The sequence below is a fragment of the Orcinus orca genome, chromosome 13, assembly GCF_937001465.1.
Source record: "Orcinus orca chromosome 13, mOrcOrc1.1, whole genome shotgun sequence".
Lineage (NCBI taxonomy): Eukaryota > Metazoa > Chordata > Mammalia > Artiodactyla > Delphinidae > Orcinus > Orcinus orca.
In genome coordinates this window covers 32308506-32327955 of record NC_064571.1, presented here as the reverse complement: position 1 = coordinate 32327955, position 19450 = coordinate 32308506, and the positions used below count along the sequence as shown (strand labels likewise).

Genomic DNA, 19450 nt, shown 5'->3' with positions numbered 1-19450 from the left:
TCACATAGATCACTTAACAACTGCAAAGGGAAAACCCACCTTAAAAGTGAGAGCTTTTGGCCACTTTGACCCAGTGTTCAAACTTTAAATCATTTTATGGATAAACAATGAGACATTGTATGTACAATATGAATTATATAATATCAATCTATGAAGTATTCAAATCAGAAAGATCTAATTGAATCTAGCTAAGCTTAAATTTAGATCTAAGTTTACAGGATATTGGGCATATAAAACAATTACACAAATTACACATATATATATGTGTATTATGGCGACTTATTTGATTATTATATGGTGACTTATTTGATTATCTTCAAAAGATTATTGTCCTAAAAAAGACTGTGTTTGATTAAGAGGGACTTAAAAGACTGACAACCTAATACAATGAATAATCCTTGACTGAATTCTAGATTAAGGTGTGGGGGGGGCAAGAGCTTTTTCTTACAGAATTCTAATTAATAAATGTAGAAGAAATGAGAGAAATCACCATTAAAACACCTTAGTAATAACCGCTACTGACAAGAATTCTTTGATACACCTCCCTCTCTGAAGTGAAGCTTAATTTCCCTCTACTTGAGGGTCGGCTACCTTAGTGACTCAATTCTAACTGACAGAGTATGTCGAGAAAAACAGTAGTCATTGTACAGTGGAGAAACAGTACCCTTCAAACGTGCCACAGTAATGAAAGATATCTCCTTACATATTACAGGATAGAGACATGACAACTGAACACAATGTGGTATCTTGGATTAGATCCTGGAATAGAAAAAGGACATTAGTGGCATGGGGAAATGGTAATAAAATTTGTAGTTAACAGTACTGTACCAATGTTAATTTCTTAGTTGTGATAATTACATCATGGTTATATAAGTAAGATGTTAACATTAAGAGAAGCTGGGTGAAAGTCAAACGAGAACTCTGTACTATCTCTGCAACTCTTCTGTATCTATTCTTACCCGACTCTTGTGCCTATAAGAAATCCTAAGAAATCCTAAGGATTGCATATGTCTAAATGAAAAAAATGGCTCTTCTGAAAATTTAATTCTAACATCTGCTTTGCTAAAGGTAGATAATCCAGTGACAAGCTGAACAGTATTTAGGGAACCCGAAGTCTATCATTTACTCTTTGCAAAACTTTAAGATTTTCTCAGAAATATTTTCTAAGTGATTTACGCAGTTTGAAGATAGCTAATAATAATAATAAAATATACTTTAAAAAGCACTAAGGTCTGTACTGCCTTTATATTTGTTTATTTAATGTGGCCTGCTGTATACTATATGTTCCAGGAGGCTTTATCAATTAACTCTACACACAGCTGTTCGAGAAAGTCTCTTCAGAGGAAGTTACACAACAACTTGCTCTCAACCTTCGACACCAATACAATAAACTACAAGTAACATATATACTTGTAGTTCATTCCCATTTTTATATAAAAATGTTTCTTTAGTTGTCCCATACTTTGTCACATACTATTCTGTTTCTGAAGTGAAAGGATTTCCTCTTAACAGCATGGATTTAAGATACCTGTGTAACAGATTTTTTTTTTAGGCTGCCAAATATCTTCCTGTTTTTAGAGAAATCCTCACCCTGTGGCAAAGCCTAACTCCTCTTCAGAAGATGAAAAGGCTAAATATGGTTATATAGTCTCCCTTGCATGTGATCTGGGCTAGCTCAATTACAGATGCCAGTCCTGAACACAGAAGACAAAGATAGGGGTGAAAGAAGCAGAGACTGAAGAGAATCCACTTTGGTGGCAAACAGCCGCAGAGTCCCATGCCCAGTGAAAGTGGAAGCTGTAGTATCAGGTCCTCAGTAGGTGTGGCAGTAGTATCCTTTCTGGGATGATCTGTGGCTTGATTAGGACTGTAGGCCTGACAGTTAGTTGTCTCTCTTTCCTGAACATTTTCTAAGCCAGGTTCCATAAATTTCCTGCAAATTCTGGGAGTGTCCAATATCTTTTTAAACAAATTCCTTTTATGCCTGAATTTTTTTGCAGCTTGCGTTTAAGAAAATACTGAGTGATACAAAAATTGATACTGGAGCAGTTGTAAGCCAAATTCCCTGTCACAATGTCAACTGGACTACTAAACAAAAATGTAAATTTCTTACATTTATGTAGTTTTAATTTTTCAAGATGCTTTTTATTCAAGAACGTTAAAATATCCCTTTCTATGTGTTCCATGAACTTTTTGTTAACAGCATAGACTGAAGTATCCCATGTTGATATTTATTATATCACCTCTGAGAACATGTACCAATCTTGTGCAGAACTGGAAAGTAAACATCCTCCTTGGGCAACTGGATAAAATATGAGCATAAACTCTGTATTAGTTAACAATGCTGACTCAGTGTAGCCTCCTTAATATGAAAATTATATTGCCGTTACATAAGAGAATGCCCCTATTCTTAGACATATTTAGCCCCTAAGTGTCATGATGTCTTCTCAAATGGTTCAGCAAATTTGGCTAACTATTAGCAATTGGTAAAGCCACATGAAAGTTATCAAAGTCTACAACATACTATTTTTGCTACTTTTCCATAGGTTTTAAATTTTTCAAAATAAAAAGCTTCCTGAGGGACTTCCTTGGTGGTCCAGTGGGTAAGACTCCATGCTCCCAGTGCAGGCACCCCAAGTTCAATCCCTAGTCGAGGAACTAGATCCCACGTGCATCCGCAACTAAGAAATCTACATGCTACAACAAAGATTCTGTGTACAGTAAAAAATAAATAAATCTAAAAAAAAAAAAGCCTCCTGAGAAAATTCAATGGAAAAAGTCATCAATGCTAGTGAAAACGTGACAGTTCTGGGATAGGATTTCATGTCAATTTAATATATACTTTTAAAGCTGATATTAAGTTCAAACAGTTATAACATTGGAATCCAAAACATTTTAAATATTCCTTTTGATTAGTACAGGTCTAGAAAATTTAAGCTACAAAGAAAAATTTACAAGGCAGAATGCTGTATTGAGTTTGTTATGAGCCACAATCATATAAAAATGCAGACTTTGATATGAGGCCTCTGAAAATCTGAGTGAAAAACATGAATACGTTTTAATCTAATGATAAATTTCATAAGAATAGAGTTTTTTTTTTTCCATTCATACTATATATCTACTATCTAGAACCCTGCCTGGAATATTTAAGTGCTCTATAAATATTTGTCAAAGAGATAACTGTACTCTCTCAGAATTACTTTTGAACATTTGCAATTTGCTAGGGAATTAACCCATTTTGCCTGAGTCACTCTAGTTCAGGGGGGAAAGGTATATGTCTCCTACTAATTACGAAATTATGACAAGAGTATATTATACGTTACAGGGAATACAGTCAATAATTTATAAAATAACTATAAATGGAGTATAACCTTTAAGAATTGTGAATCACTATACTGTACACCTGTAACTTATAAAATATTGTACATCAACTATATTAAATTAAAAAAAAGAAATTATGTATGACAGTAAATGCTTGTTGTACATAATACAAATACTATATACCAGCATCATAACCTTACTATTATTTAACAACTGTCTACTCTTCACAAAGGACACTCTGTTGCGTGATAGCTGAAACCCTCTTATTTTATCAGCTAGCACCTCCTTCACTTGGAGAACAGACCATATGCAGCCAGCCGTCTCTTGGTACTCCCAGGGGATCGTTTCCTGGACCTGCCCCCTCCCATGGTTACCAAAACCCATGGATGCTCAGGTTTCTTACAACTGGCCCACCATATCTGAGGGTTCCACTTCAGTGGATACAGAGGGCCAATTGTACATAAACCAGTCTGAACAAAAGTATCTAACACTATGCCCAGAAGACTTATTAATAAGATATCCATGCTCTCAGGACAGTTCTCGTTTTAAATTATATTTTACAACAAACTAACATTCTAGATGGCTGATAATTACGCGTTTGCAAATTAAAGTTACTGCTGACTTCACTCTCACATTCAACATCCAAACCACTGGCAATTCCCACAGTTCTGTTTTCAAAACATTTCCAGAATCAAACCACTTCTCACAATATGGTTGACCCTTGAACAACATGTGTTTGAACTGTGTGGATCCACTTATACACATGGAATTTTTTCACTAAATATGTACTACATGATCCACAGTTGGTTGAATCCACAGAAGCTGAGGTCTGACTGTAAAAGTTATACATGGATTTTTGACTGCTTGAGGGCTGGAGCTCCTAACCCTTGCATTGCCCAAGGGTCAACTGTACATTTCCAGAGTACTGCTGACAAGAAATTGAACAGTCTCTAACAAGGCACTGCTGAACACTCGTTTGTGGCAAAGGAAGGCACTTCCTCTGAGCCATTCAGGTACACAGGCAATACTGAAATTCAGACTGTATCTTACCCTCAAGAATGAGTAAAATCTTGATTCACTGCTTGAAACTGTACCAGTTTTTAAAACAAATTTATTGATCACTTACCATGGACCAGACATTGCTAAGAACATATTAAAAGCCTCTGACTCCCAAGGTTATTCAAACAAACATTTTATATTAAAAATAAAAAACACTGCTGGGAAAAATCAGGGATGAGCACCTACTCATATTTAATCAAGATTGGTCTGACTGGAAGAATGGGAGTTTTGGTTGAGAAAGGCAGAAGCGAGGGAGGGGATAATAGGAAATGTTAAAGCATGGACTACTTTGGGGAAAAGATTCTTGGATGGGGTGTTCTAGTAAAGCATACAAGGCAAAATTAGTCATAAATGTAAGTGTCAAGAGTTGAGGACAGTAGAGTTGCAGGATGATGAACAAAAGGGTATATGACTTGGGATGAGTTACTTTAATTCTAAGCTTAGCTTTTCCTCAGCTGTAAAATGGACCCATTTACTGCAGAATTCTGATGAGGATTACACAAGCTCATAAAGCACTTAACAGAGAACACATAACAAACGATAAGTATTCAATAAATAAATAATAAATTAAATAATAAATAAAACTTCATTAATTCTCCTGCAATGGTTGGTCCCCTGTCCCCAAGCTAGTACTGCTTGCTTTTGTAGACTGGCCTAGGAAAGCTTAAGTTGTCTTCATTATTTGATATTCCCAAATCAACGTACTAAATAGGTTAAATTCTCAGATTATTTTTGGCAGTTTCTGAAATTAAAAACTTCAAAATAAGAATCTTAAAGACATTATAAAAGATGAGCCGTTCTTAATCCAATATGCTGCTGGCTATCATACTTCTAGCGAAGAGGCAAGAGGGAAAAAAGGTTTCCATAAACTCTATGGGGCTAATGATGTTTTAGGGAGTATTCATCTACAGATATAATCTTTCAAAAGTCATGGGCTAACTGCTGCATCCTATTAAAAAGACACATAACGTACCTAACAGATTATGAGACAAACTATCAAAAAAGTTTACCTATTCATTAAGAAAACAAGTGTAACTATATTTCTCATATAGATTACAAAACGTAAACTATTTTGTTGGCGAAAAAAATAATTGATTACGTTGTACTTCATAACAACTGTGATATCCAGAGAGTTGCAAAAGGAAACCTGAGCGTATTTTTATTGCCTTGAGTTCTCAAACTGCCAGTATTCTAAGAATAAAAACAAAAAAGCTACGTCAAAAACTCATCGGGCTTTTTCTTCTTTTCGAGAAAAGCAACAAAGGCAGGATCACCTCAGCGGATAATATTTCGAAAAAAACAAAGGAGAGGGGGCGGGGAGAGCAACACGACAAAGAAAAGATCCCAAACTAAGATCACTTAACACTAAGTCTAAAAATTCTCAGAGGTGACTAAATATGTTAAGGTACTTATCAATTGTTGCTTCATTAAAAACTCCCCGCTGCTTCAACGACATGTCAATCAGAAAAGTAGCAAGCGACGATAAAAATGCATTATATTCACTTCCCCTCAGTTAATATATACCTCCGGGGGAGAGTTCCATTTTTAAAAAGCAGTTTCAAGATCCTTAAGGGGTCCGATTTGGGGCTTTTTGATCAGGGGAGGGGGTGCCACGGAAGGAAAGCCACAGAGAAGTTCAAGAAAAAACATTTGGCTTTTTTCCAGTTGGCAACTGCGAGAATAAAGTTTAAGTCCCTGAAAATCAGTATAAGCATTTTCAAGACAAAAATTCTTATCAACGAAAGACAATGAAAGGAAGAGTTTCTAGAGAAAATCAAAGTAAAATGAAAGGCTGTAAAAATCAAGAGGTTAATCGAGACGCGGGGGAGGGGGATGGGGGGAGAGAAGAAAAGCGTAGAACAAAAAGGCTAGCCGAGTTCTAAAAACAGGTTTGAATGAAAATCTTTTCTCCACGCCTAAGACCACAGAGCGCCCGGGACGAAGCCAAACGCGACGCTGTGGGGTAGTTACGCGGCAGGGACTAATTTAGAGGGCTGAGCCCCGTCTCCGTCCATCTCGTCCCCTCACAGCCCGGGTCTCGGTCCCTAGGCATCCCGGTGAGCGCTAGGGAGAGGAACCATGATATCGCGGCGTCCGCGGGGAACAATAGGGTGGGGAGCGGCGCAGAGCCGAAGCTTCGCTCCGGGACCAACACCATCCCGCCCCCCTCATCGCTGCCCCAGACTCACAGAGTCTTAGGCATTTCGTCCTCCATGGCTGCTGCTGTCGCGGCGGCGCCTCCGGGTCCAGCTCTCTACCCTTTACTACCTCACAAATCTTTTGAGCTGCTATGTCTGTGAAATAGCTGGGTTTCTCGGCCGACCGGAGGTTACTCCGCCCCCTGCTTCGGCGGCAATTACACTAAACCACCCGGCCCAGCGCGAACAATGAAGCCCCAACACAAGATGGCGGCCAGCCGGGAGCCTTGAAGCGGCCAGCGAAGTGACCCGGGCCGCGCAGGCGCAGAAGAATCTTGCACTTTCAACCTCCTGGCCGCCAGGCTGCACCTCAGTCCTTATATTCACTCGTTGCGCAGCCGCTCTTCCAGCGACGCTCGGGGATGTCTCAGACTGCGCAGGCGTAAAGGTTAACTAGTTCCTGACTTGAGGAAACTTTTTTGAATTCCACTCCAGATTCGAATGTGTCAACAGTAATTTATAGTGAAATATAAATCTTCATGGAAATGAAAAATTGTGTTTCCAGAAGAAGAAAGATTATAAAAATTATTTAAGGCAAGGACAAAAGTTAGATGCGCCGCCCGGGAATCGAACCCGGGTCGCAAGAATGGGAATCTTGCATGATACCACTACACCAGCGGCGCTCACGGTATTTGGTCTTGCTGAAATGCTTTAGGTTGACGTACAAGCAAACGTGTATTCCCGAAAGATTTGTTTATTTATTTAAAAATAAAAGTTTATTGAGAGTCCATATAATCTGTTACTTTTCATATAAGAAATGATTTCTTTTCTCTCATTCCGATACAGTTGAATGGATGTTCCTGCTTTTTCTGTACGGAAAAAATCTCATTTAAAAAAATTTTGTTTTTAGCTTAAAAGAGTTTCAAGGGACTTCCCTGGAGGTGCAGTGGCGGGACTCGGCGCTTCCACTGCAGGGGGCTTGGGTTTCATCCCTGATCAGGGAAATAAAACCCGCAAGCCACACAGGGCGGCCAAAAAACAAAAAGTTTCATTAAGAATTTGTCTTCTTCATATATACACTACCAAATGTAAAACCGATAGCTAGTGGGAAGCAGCCGAATAGCACAGGGAGATCAGCTCGGTGCTTTTTTGTGACCACCTAGAGGGGTGGGATAGGGAGGGCGGGAGGGAGGGAGAAGCAAGAGGGAAGAGATATGGGGATATATGTATATGTATAGCTGATTCACTTTATTATAAAGCAGAAAGTACACACCATTGTAAAGCAATTATACTCCAATAAAGATGTTAAAAAAAAAAAGAATGTCTTCTTGGTATTAACCAAATTTTTGAGAGCCTGGAATGTATTTCTAGATCTTAGCGGAATTTTTCTTTATATTTGAATTTCCTTGGTATATTCAATGTATACTGAAAAATATTTAAGAAATAGTTATTTAATGCAAATAGGTCCCAAGAATTCTAAAACCAACTGACTCAGAATATATACAAATTTCAGCCCTCTTCCAGGGAAGCAGAAAAATTAGGGCTCTGAAATGTACTTCAGTATACTCATTATGTGTTTTGTATTGCATTTTATAAGTTATGTAAAAGTTTTTAAACATTGGGAAATGTACATGCCCCAAAATGTGGTGTTTTCGTTGGACTAGTTCCTTTAGACTTCGATACTTTTGGATAACCATTTTTAGAATTGTCTTTAGAATCTGGTGCACATTCTTGGGATTTTATTCAAAGATATCAAATATTAGTCTTTTGGGGATGAATAAGACAAATGTTAATAGTGGATAGTATTTTTAAACAACGTTTTGAGATGTAATTCACATAACATACATTTCTTCCATTTAAAATGTACAGTTTGGGAGTTCCCTGGTCGCCTAATGGTTAGGATTCCGGGCTTTCATTACCACAGCCTGAGGTCAACCCCTGGTCGCGGAATTGAAATCCCCCAAGCTGGCAGCCAAAAAAAAAAAAAAAAGGAAAAAAATGTATAAAGATAGAATGCACAGTTCAGTGTTTTTGTTTTGTTTTTTCAGTACACGGGCCTCTCACTGTTGTGGCCTCTCCCGTTGCGGAGCACAGGCTCCGGACGCGCAGGCTCAGCGGCCATGGCTCACGGGCCCAGCCGCTCCGCGGCATATGGGATCTTCCCGGACCGGGGCACGAACCCATGTCCCCTACATCGGGAGGCGGACTCTCTACCACTGCGCCACCAGGGAAGCCCCAGTGTTTTTTTTTTAGTGTAATCACAGAGATGTGCAACTACCTCTATAATCAATGTTAGAACAGTCACCGCCGAAAAAATGAAACCCTTACCAATTAGAAGTCACTTCCTATTCCCCATTCCACCCCCCGCCACAACCCACTAATCTTCTATCTCTATAGATTTGTCTATTCTGGACATTATATTGTCCACGAAAATTTGATTAATAGTCAATCTAAGAAAGCAATAGAGAATTTTATTTGAGCCAACCTGAGGATTATAGCCCGGGAGACAATCTTTCAGAAAGCTCTGAGGACTTTTCTGCCCATTAGAAGTTAATGCACAGGGCCTCCCGAGGCTGCTGCCAGTCAGGTGAGCTCCGGTCTGTCTGCGCTGCGGCAGGGAGGCCGCCGGATCAGCGAACCAAACCAGTGCAGGGTGTGGAGGTGGTGCCTCAGTGTTCTCCGGGAAACGAGCAATGGGAATGTGCACTGGTCTCCTCTAAGCCATCACCTCATCTTTAACCTGGCTCAGGATGGGATGAAACTATCAGAGACTTAAGGTGATCGAAATATATGACTTGACTAAAGTAAAGTTAAAATATTGTGGTGTGCATTTCAATTCTCAAGCCATAGCTCCCACCATTGAGCAGATTGACCAGTCTTTTGATGCAACCCATTCTGGAGTGTACAACTCCACTGAGCAGCTCTTCCACCTCAACTTCAGAGGACTGTCTTTCTCTTTTCAGCTAGGTTCATGGACCGAGGCTCCCAAGTGCGAACCCAGTTTTGCCCATGGTCTGGCTTCTCTCCAGACAACACACGAAGCAATTGTGAAACGAATGCACATCTACAGTGGAAACAGCCTACAGGATACCAAGGTTCCCATGATGCCCCGAGCTGTTTCCTGGGCAATGTGTGTGCTGAGAGTATAGATGTTCTTTGAGATGGAACTGGACCCTCAGGTTTATGACTTTGCCTACTTGCCGCAGGTTGCGGACCCAGCCTATTAACAGATGCCAAGATGTGGGTATTTGAATTCGTAGTGTATTTTGGCAGTTCCTGCCAAGATGTTCTTAGCATGCTTACCTTTTCACACAAGGTCTTCTACAAGTCAGAAGACAAAATGAAGATTTATTTTCCTTCTCCTGATAAGCAAGTTCCATCCAAGTGCGATGACTCCTTTTTTAACTACTTCACTCTTGGAGTAGACATCCTCTTTGACGCGAATACACTCAAAGTGAAGAACTTTGTCCTATACACCAATTACCCTGGACATTATAATTTTAACATTTATCACCACTGTGAGTTCAAGAATCCACTAACTGTAAAGAGAGAAAACACAGATGGTCAGACAGAAACGTGCATGACCTACAGCAAGGGGGACAACATCCAAGAGCTTCTGGGCCATCCTGTGGAGAAGCCTGTTGCTCTGCACAGGTCCTGCTCCCCAGACAACACCAACCCATTTGGCTCCACATTCTGCTTTGGTCTTCAGCGGATGATCTTTGAGGTCATGCAGAACAACCACATTGCCTCCGTGATCATTTATGGCCCTCCCAGGCCTGATGCAGACCTGAGGGCCACGGAGCTCCACTAGGATCATTACCACCCATGCCCCTCTGCCCCATGGAACTGTGCATCGCATCCTATTCGGCAGGCCACCCTGTGGGTTTTCTTGGACACCTTGTCAATGTGGAAGGGCTGTTGTGATATTTTGAGCTGGAGCTCAGGCTGGGTGCTCTGCCATGGGGTGAGAGGCCCAGATATTCCTCTGTCCATTCTTAGCCTGCTGGTGCCAACAGGGGGCACAGACTACAAAGAGAAGCACAAACTCTTGAGCCTTGATACCTGGACCCAGGAGCTCTCGGCTAACATGTAAGGGGAGAGTGTTCTGTCTCCCCTGACCCACACACCTTGGGAAAACTTGAGGCTCTTTCTGTGGCTGAGGACCCAGGCACCCAGGACAAGGACAAGGTCCTGCCTTTGGCCCAACATTGCCACATGACCCTTAAGGCAAGCAGGTAGCGTGTCCATAGTACTTGGTTGCAACTTTTGTACTACATCCACTTTAGTTACTGGATGAGCTGGCTGTGGCCAAGGTGGCCCACCTGCCCTTCCTTGTTTCTTTCATGCATGCGCTCCCTGCCAGGCCCAGTAGGCACACCCAACTGGTTGAAACACAACTTTCTCCCATCAAGGTACGTGCCCAGGCCTGCTTCCCACCTTTCTTGGAGCCAGGCTTCAAGGCCGCCTGTTCCTCTACTCTGCCCCAACCTGGCTGACAGGGCTGCATGTTTCCATCCTGTTTGCCTCTTTTATTTAATGCCAGAGTTGTAGCCAGAGACAACTTCCTCCTTTTTTGTGTTTCAGCATTCTGCTCTGCACTGTGAGCTTGACTCCCCTTCCCTGACTCTGGGCAGTGTGCCCTGGCCAGGCCCATTCGTAGCTCAAGTCCTCTGGGGCTCAAGGAGGGCTGGGCTGCTCAGTCTCTTTGTGGAATTTGCTAAGGAAAGTAGTATATGTGCTTTAAAAATATTAATCCTTTTGAAAAGAATTGAGAAAAGAAATGTATAATTTTATTCCATTTTAAGTTATTTTCATTTAGCAACTTGTGATACATAGATGACAATTTTGTGAGTTTTTCAAATGTGTGTACAGATTTTTGTAAGTATAGCTCTTTTGTAATTAACTCATGTACAGCCTCATCCCGTATAGTTTAACATCCTGTATAGTTTAGCCCAGGGGACCTGCCTTGGGCTCCTGTGTAGTGCCTGGGCCCACAGCCAGGCTTGTGTGGCATTCCCATGACTTTGGGACTGATTGGTGTCTTCCCATGTGGACTGTGGCCTGGCCAGAGACCCCCCACCACCACACAACCCACTGTGGGGCAGCCAGGACTGTTCCCATCCTCTTAGAATGGGGGAACCTTCCTCATGCCCTGCCTGTACCCCTCCTCCAATAAAGACCTATGCCCTTAGCAACAGCTCACCATGTGCTGTTGCTGGGATGTTTGTACTTAAAAAATAAATAAATAAAAGAGAATACACAGTTATATACATTTTGAAGACAAAGAGTTATATATCAAATGATGTATTGACAGTTTACATAGTCCAGATCTGCATGTACAAGGCAAGTAGTGAGTCATCTTGATTAAGGATTAAGAAAGGAATATGGGGATTCCCTGGCGGTCCAGTGGTTAGGACTCGGCACTTTCACTGCCCAGGCTGTGTTCAATCCCTGGTCGGGGAACTAAGATCCTGCAAGCTGTGTGCTGCAGCCAAAAAATAATAGCAATAAATAAAATAAAATAAAATACACTTGAGCTGGAAATGAAAACCCTCTTTAGTTGAGAAGGAAAAGAAATAAAACAGCCCCATGTTCAATGCTGCCTCATCCCTCATGTTATGTCTCATCCCTCATGTTATAGCCTAAGGAATTACCTTTCTGGTGCCAGGAAGAATTGCTCTTTACCATCAAGCAGGCATTCCTGTGTCTTTTAAGGAGATCTGGTTTATGTATAATTGTAGAAGCACAGTGCACACTAAAAAGGAGTATTGGCCCAAATGAGCAGAGAGAAAGTTTTATGTTTAAATGTTTTTTGTCCTCCCTTAAAAATAGTTTTATTTCATCAGTTCCCTCTTTTGATCATTAATGTTTTGATAGAAAGCATTAGGTGATCAAATATTTGGCCCCTTGATGCCACCTGTGGTTGCTTACCTGCTCTGGGTCTGTCACGTCCCTCCATTGCCAGTTCTAAAAGCCTGGTTCTTTCTTTCCTTTTAGGGGGACTGTAGTGGTATAATGTCTGTCAAGCACTGACAGTGAATTCCAAGTTGCCCAGTAGGACTTATGTCAATTTTACATTGCATGTGCATTGTGCATGTTCATTATTTTATAGAGAATTATAGATGTAATCAATAGTTTCAATCAGTTTAGATATTATTATTTTAGTAGAAGTTGGTGACACATAGCACGAAATGCAAGAAACCATCACTTTATAAGTTATACAAACTGTCATCAAAATTACCAACAGGAGTAAGAATGCCATTAGTAAAGATTTAAAGCAGGACCCCCCACCCCCGAACCAAACCTTTTTCCTAGTATTTCTCCTAAACTGGGAAGAAGATCATTTAGAGTGGAAATTTGCATTTTCATATGTGTCACAATATGGGTTATATTAGAAGACTCTTGGGAAGCAGTTAAAATATCTAGGGCCATGTGATTTTTGATTTTATATTTTTGACGGTACGCGGGCCCCTCACTGTTGTGGCCTCTCCCGCCACAGAGCACAGGCTCCGGATGCACAGGCCCAGCAGCCATGGCCCACGGGCCCAGCCGCTCCACGGCATGTGGGATCTTCCCGCAGGGGCACGAACCCGTGTCCCCTGCATCGGCAGGCGGACTCCCAACCACTGCACCACCAGGGAGGCCCAGGCCATGTGATTTTATAGGACCTCTTTTCTCATCATGGAAACTTCTGAATTGAGCAAGCTAATGGCTTGGTTACTATCATTTAAGGCTTGCTGGGTGAATTTTGTTAAAGTCTCTGTGAATAATGACAACTTCTATTCCAAGTGAAGGAATAAATATTGTGACCAAACGATCATACCAATGCAAGACTGTTTGATCCCAGTGTGTTCACATTAAAGGCAGATCGGCAGGGACAGTTTCAAAGGCTACCTGTAGGTGACCTTGCGCATGAGTAAAACCAATTGTGCATCTTCCTAACCAACCTGGGGAGAGGCAAGGCCATAAAATTGTTCAATAAATCCATTGGATCCTGGTAGGAGCTAAGTAATATATATATATATATATATATATATATATATATATATATATTATATCCATTATCTCTTTTTTAAATTAATTATTTTTATTATATTTTTGGCTGCATTGGGTCTTCGTTGCTGCGCACGGGCTTTCTCTAGTTGCGGCGAGCGGGGGCTACTCTTCTTTGCGGTATGCGGGCTTCTCATTGTGGTGGCCTCTCCCGCTGCGGAGCATAGGCTCCATGCACCCAGGCCTCAGTAGTTGTGGCACGCGGGCTCAGTAGTTGTGGTGCACGGGCTTAGCTGCTCCGCGGCACGTGGGATCTTCCCGGACCAGGGCTCGACCTCGTGTCTTCTGCATTGGCAGGTGGACCCCCAGCCACTGTGTCATCAGGGAAGCCCTAAGTAATATATTTAATATCTAGTGAAAAGGAGTATTTATAGTCAGGTTCTGAACAAATGTCATTCATTGGCTGAATAAGAGGGTCCCACTTAGTGATATCAGTGGTAGCTGGCACAGTCCTAGCGTATCTTGCTTCTAAAATAAAATTTCTAAGGGCCATCCAGTTAGAGCCTTGGAGAGAAGAAATCCACCAGGGTACACCTGGAAGAATCTGTCGTAGATTACTCACTGTAAAGCCAACAATTGAATTAATTTTAAACCCTACTTAGGTTTTGTGCCCATGATAGAAAAAATTGATATATGCAAAAGTCCACAAAATCAATAAAACACTATAAATAATCATATAAGTCAGGTCCAGCATTTCAAGATAGCTGTCTACTTCTGATGTCATTGTCTTCTTGTCCTAGTGTGGGTGTAGTTTTTCTTCTATTTGAGCACTGTTTTAAAGTGAGTTGAGGTCAGCAGTCTTCTCTATAGACCAGCCCAGTGCAGGACCCTTCTAAAGTGGGACATAAGGATCCAAAAGTCAATTTCCTTTAGTTTTACTGTGTATGAGCTAGTCAAGTGTACCTGGTAAGGGTCTTTCTATCTAGGTTGGAGATGGACCTTTAAATAATGTCTTTCCCAGTATGCATAATCTGCCTGGTTGCAGGTCACGGGACAACTGATCTTTGCCCAAAGACAGACTACTGGGATAAGCTTCAGAAAGAAACTTAGAATGTCCTTTAAAAAGTTAATTAAACTTTACAATAATATAACATAGTAATGAGGAGCCCTTCAGGAAGTGAGTCCTAGGTAGTAAATATAAAACTCCAAAGACACGAACAACGCTAGAATTGAATATCCACAAGTAATTTTTCTCTCTAAAATTATCCTCATTGCCACCAAATATAGCCAAATTAAGACTAATTTGTTTGTAAAATAAGCCTGGCTTCAATAAACTTATCTTAATTATTTACATAAGTGTAATTGATTATATAGGCTCTTTAAATTGGCTTTGCTGGAAGTTTTCGTAAGGAATCTCAGGTTAAACTTTTAAAAGGCCTGTCAAGGGTGGGCAAGCCACATCAAGGGCTTGCTATCAGATTCTGCCTGTGGTATCGATAGATTTGGGTGAATTCCTCTCTTCTCAAGGTCCCCAAAATATCTTGAGATTCCTGCACCAGCCAGCAGGTGGACTTCTTTATTTACCTGGCAAGGCTGTTGAGAACACTGAAAGCAGGGTACCAGGTTGTTTTCCAAGGGGCTTTATAGCTCCATAAAGTTCACCTTAGTTCTTTAAAGTTATTTGGTCATATCTGATTCTATCATATTCTGTAATACAACATTCCAGTCAAAGCCATGTTAATATAACCAATGTTTCCAATTACGTCCTGTTATAAGGAGAACAGATTCTTATTGAACTTATACAAATAACTATATTGCCTAAAAATAAGAATATTCACTAAGAGTTTCCAAATTCTGAAGTAATTAAGTTGAGAGAAAGGATAAATATTTCAATTCTGCTTAAAAACGTACAATTTACCAAGTTGCTATAAGTCATTCTTAGCTTAAGAGGAAACATTTCCTTAAAACTGGAAAACAAAGGTTAAAAGCCAAAAATATTTCAGACAAAAAGCCATAAAAATTATAACCATATTCATCAGTTCACTCAGTCCTATGTAGCTAATCCTTGTTGATCTTGATCATCTGTTAACAGTTTATGAAGCCATTTTGTTTTCCATTAGAACTCTTTAACTTCTTACCCAGATTTGTGGTATGATTTGAACGATATCAGAAACCTGTACTTGTCAAAAGTTTCTTTCTATGAATATTCTTGAAGATGAAGCATTTTTTTTCAAAAACATCAGAGTACAACAATAGCTGTCCATAAATGGTAAAACGACTTTAGGGCTTCCCTGGTGGCGCAGTGATTGAGAGTCCGCCTACCGATGCAGGGGACATGGGTTCGTGCCCCGGTCCGGGATGATCCCACATGCCGCGGAGCGGCTGGGCCCGTGGGCCATGGCTGCTGGGCCTGCGCGTCCGGAGCCTGTGCTCCGCAACGGGAGAGGCCACAACAGTGAGAGGCCCGCGTACCGCAAAAAAAAACAAAAACAAAAAGACTTTAAAAGGTATGGTTAAAGATCTAATTACAATGTAATTGACAAAGAAATTTGGTCTCATCAAATCACGTTCTTTTTCTTGCTGACAAATTTTTTAACAGGGATTGTAAGATCTTATTTGACTTCTAGTAAACCTAGTACATAATGTTGATGGTTCCACAGACACATCTGTATCAGTTAAACCAAAAAAATTAAACTAATTTTGATATCAAATATTAATTTAACATTGAATATTTTCCAGTGAACCTGAAATTCATTTGGGTTAGTTTCTTTTATATTTCTGAGTATTTACATAAGAGCTTAGTTTTATTTAAGCCAATTAAATAGAGCTAATTTACATTAATTGGCATTTAATTTTGGTAAAGCCATCCGAACGTAAAGATATGTCATATCTATAACGTACACACGTATAGACAGACACAACCAAAGATCTCATAGCTTCATTTTCAAGTCTAGTCATGAATCAGGTATTACAATATAAACTCACTAGTTTGTAAATAACAATTGGAGTAAGTTAAGTTTATCTGCATGAGTTTAAAAAAGCCTCTTTTCCACCTTTTTTCCTCTCAGTCTCAGGAATTGGAGATGGTTTAGATAAGACTAAGGTAAGAGTTCCTGAGAGTCCTGGTAGAACACTTACATCTCAAGGCATAGGGAGAGAAAAGCAAGTCCCTCCTAGAAGATCTTGTTCCCTTAGGGTCTGAATTCTGAAAAGATGTTTATCAAGCTGGCATTATATAACTGCATATGCAAAGCCAGTTTGGGAATGTCAGAAAGAGCCCCATCTTGGTCATTTTCAGGGCGTGACTTTCCACAGTTCCCAACTAAGTTAGCTCTTGCAGGTATCAGTTCCATAAGTGTAATACATAAGCCCAGCTGGGGTTCCCATAGGTGCCTATCTGTCAGGGAGCTGTTTGGCCTTTGAGGAACAATTTCCCATTATTAATTTGGTAGCCTAATTCAACAACTTTCTGAGAACAGTGTGGTGTATCGAATGTGTGCTGCTTCTGAGTCTAGCTCCTCAGAGAGTTAACCTTGCATTGGTTTGACTCTTTTACATGTCTCTGTTCTTCCCTCTGATAGTCTAAAACTGCTTTGGGTGCTCAGAGCACTAGATGATCAGTCTTTACATCATGTGTCTCAGGAAGAGCAGAAATGACTTAATAGTACTGGGATTTCCTGTGAGACTGCTCCATGTCACAAGGATTAATCCTCAGACATTTCCACTAAGTTCTCAGTTGCCTGAGGACACCTTGTGGCCAGAAGGAGCAAATGTCCCTTTTCTTCAGAGTGGAATAATTCAGCCTATCATTTCACTAGCCGTTTGTTCAGACCATATATCTACTTGTTTTTCAATTAAGCCAAATTTAACAAAAACCTGGCCACCTATCTGGGTTTCCCTGAGCCTCCCACCCAGATCCCCCTAAGTCCCTAAGAAATGTACCAGTGCTCTTTAAGACTCCAAGTCTTAAGTAAAATCAGCTTGAATAAAATTTGTAGGACCATCACCTAAAACAATAAGATCTGGATATCAGGAGAACTTACAGGAACACCTGAAAAGTACTGAGAAGCCAGTGGAACTCAAAGGACCTGAGCTGGTACTGAACAACAACCAGTTCAGGTAGTCTCCAGGTGTCCTCTGATAGGTATCTCTGATATCCTGCTGGCTATGCTATGCAAATGTCTATGAAAAGTTATTAGTAGTCAATCTAAGAAGGAAATAATTTTATTCGAGCCAATAGAAGACAGTCTTTCAGAAAGCCCTGAGGACTGTTTTGCCCATTAGAAGTTAAAGCACAGTTATATACATTTTGGAGACAAAAGGTTATATATCAAATGATGTATTGACAGTCTACGTAGTTCAGATCTCCTTGTATAAGGCAAGAAGTGGGTAATTGGTGACCCCTTACAAGATTAAAAAGTAAATGTTATATCCTAAGAAGCTACCTTGCTGGCACCAGGAAAAAATTGTTTTTATGGTTGAGCAGGCATTCCTACATCTGCTAAAGAGATCTGGTTAATATATCATACAGATGTACAGTGCAACAAGGGTAGTAGCCCAAACAGGCAGAGAGAGAATTTTATGTTTAAAATTTTTCTTGTCCTGCCTTAAAAATAATATTATTTCATCAGTATAAACAGAAACATAAAATATGCAGTCCTTTGTGACAGGCTTATTTCACTTAGCATTATGCTTTTATGGTTCATCTATGTTATAGCATGTATCAATACTTCATTCCTCGGCTTCCCTGGTGGCGCAGTGGTTAAGAATCCGCCTGCCAATGCAGGGGACACGGATTCGAGCCCTGGTCCAGGAAGATCCCACATACCGCGGAGCAACTAAGCCCGTGTGCCACAACTGCTGAGCCCATGCGCCACAACTTCTGAGCCTGTGCTCTAGAGCCCACGAGCCGCAACTACTGAAGCCCGCACGCCTAGAGCACGTGCTCCGGAACAAGGGAAGCCACTGCAATGAGAAGCCTGCTCACCCAACGAAGAGTAGCCCTCGCTCGATGCAACTAAAAAAGCCCACGTGCAACAACGAAGACCCAACGCAACCAAAATTAAAAGAAAATACTTCATTCCTTTATCTTGTTCCAAATAAAATTCCTTCCAATGGATACAGCAGAAGTATTTTTTTAAGCTTTGAAAAGTTTGTTAAAACTTTATTATTTTATTATATATTATATATATTTTTAAAGCTTTATTAAAAACTTTAATAAAGTATTAAAGTTACAACTGTGTTGTCCTAAATTAGAAATAACATCCAGAAAAGAATCAGGGTTATCTTGAAGCAAAAAGACAGCTTTATTGTTCACAAGGTTTGCAAACTGGGGATACACAGCCCTCAGCTGAAACTGAAATTGTGTTCTCAGTGGGGGAAAGGGGTGAGGGATTTTTAAAAGTGAAACCCTCAGAAGCCATAGCTGGGAGACTTGTAAGGGGATTGGATGGCCCTTGCAGACTGACTACAAGTCCTCCCATCATGATCAATGATTGGCTGTCATTGGAGCTTCTTGATTGGGGCTTTTCTACGTAGGACCCTTAGCAGAATAAAAGTCTTTAAAGTTTTTGTTCGTGGTTTTTCTACGAACACAGAGTATGTGACTGAACCCCAGGTCTGTCATGACTGCCTGCCCCATTTTATTTTTGGCCCCCGTTAGCCACACTGGTCCATTGTCTATGTTCTTCCTTGGGAGATTTCTCTTATTTTTTTACTTTTTCTTAAAGGACCTTATTTTATTTTCAGAAAAGTAACACATGCTCACTGTCACAAGTGAAACAATGTAGATAAATAAGGAAATGATTAATAATCACCTTATCCTCCCCCCATGAGTTTGTAAGCTTCCACATCTTACTTTGCACGCATACAGATGCACATGTCTGTAAGTACTTTGGGGTTTTGTTATTTTTAAAAATGTGGTTACACCATGGATA

At 40.5% G+C, this 19450-nt stretch overlaps 1 protein-coding gene, 1 non-coding gene and 1 pseudogene across 8 annotated transcripts in view; 1 reads left to right on the top strand and 2 right to left on the bottom strand.

The window, feature by feature from the left end:
- TIA1 (TIA1 cytotoxic granule associated RNA binding protein) overlaps positions 1-6868 on the bottom strand; it is a 29201-nt gene extending 22333 nt beyond the window's left edge. The window contains exons 1-2 of one of the 7 annotated variants that reach the window (XM_033400437.2): positions 6570-6845; positions 704-759 (exon numbers count right to left, since the gene is read on the bottom strand). In XM_033400437.2, coding sequence (XP_033256328.1) covers positions 704-723 — 20 coding nt within the window. In that variant the 5' untranslated portion in view covers positions 724-759; positions 6570-6845. Of the gene's footprint in view, positions 1-703; positions 760-6569 lie in introns of all 7 variants that reach the window. The other 6 variants (XR_004475331.2, XR_004475330.2, XM_033400438.2 and 3 more) reach the window with 6 other exon arrangements.
- A 262-nt stretch (positions 6869-7130) lies between these two features.
- TRNAG-CCC (transfer RNA glycine (anticodon CCC)) lies at positions 7131-7201 on the bottom strand. Its single transcript has one exon. It is a non-coding gene; the product is annotated as a tRNA-Gly (tRNA).
- Positions 7165-10489, top strand: LOC101280244 (phagosome assembly factor 1-like; annotated as a pseudogene).
- Positions 10490-19450: the final 8961 nt, after the last annotated feature.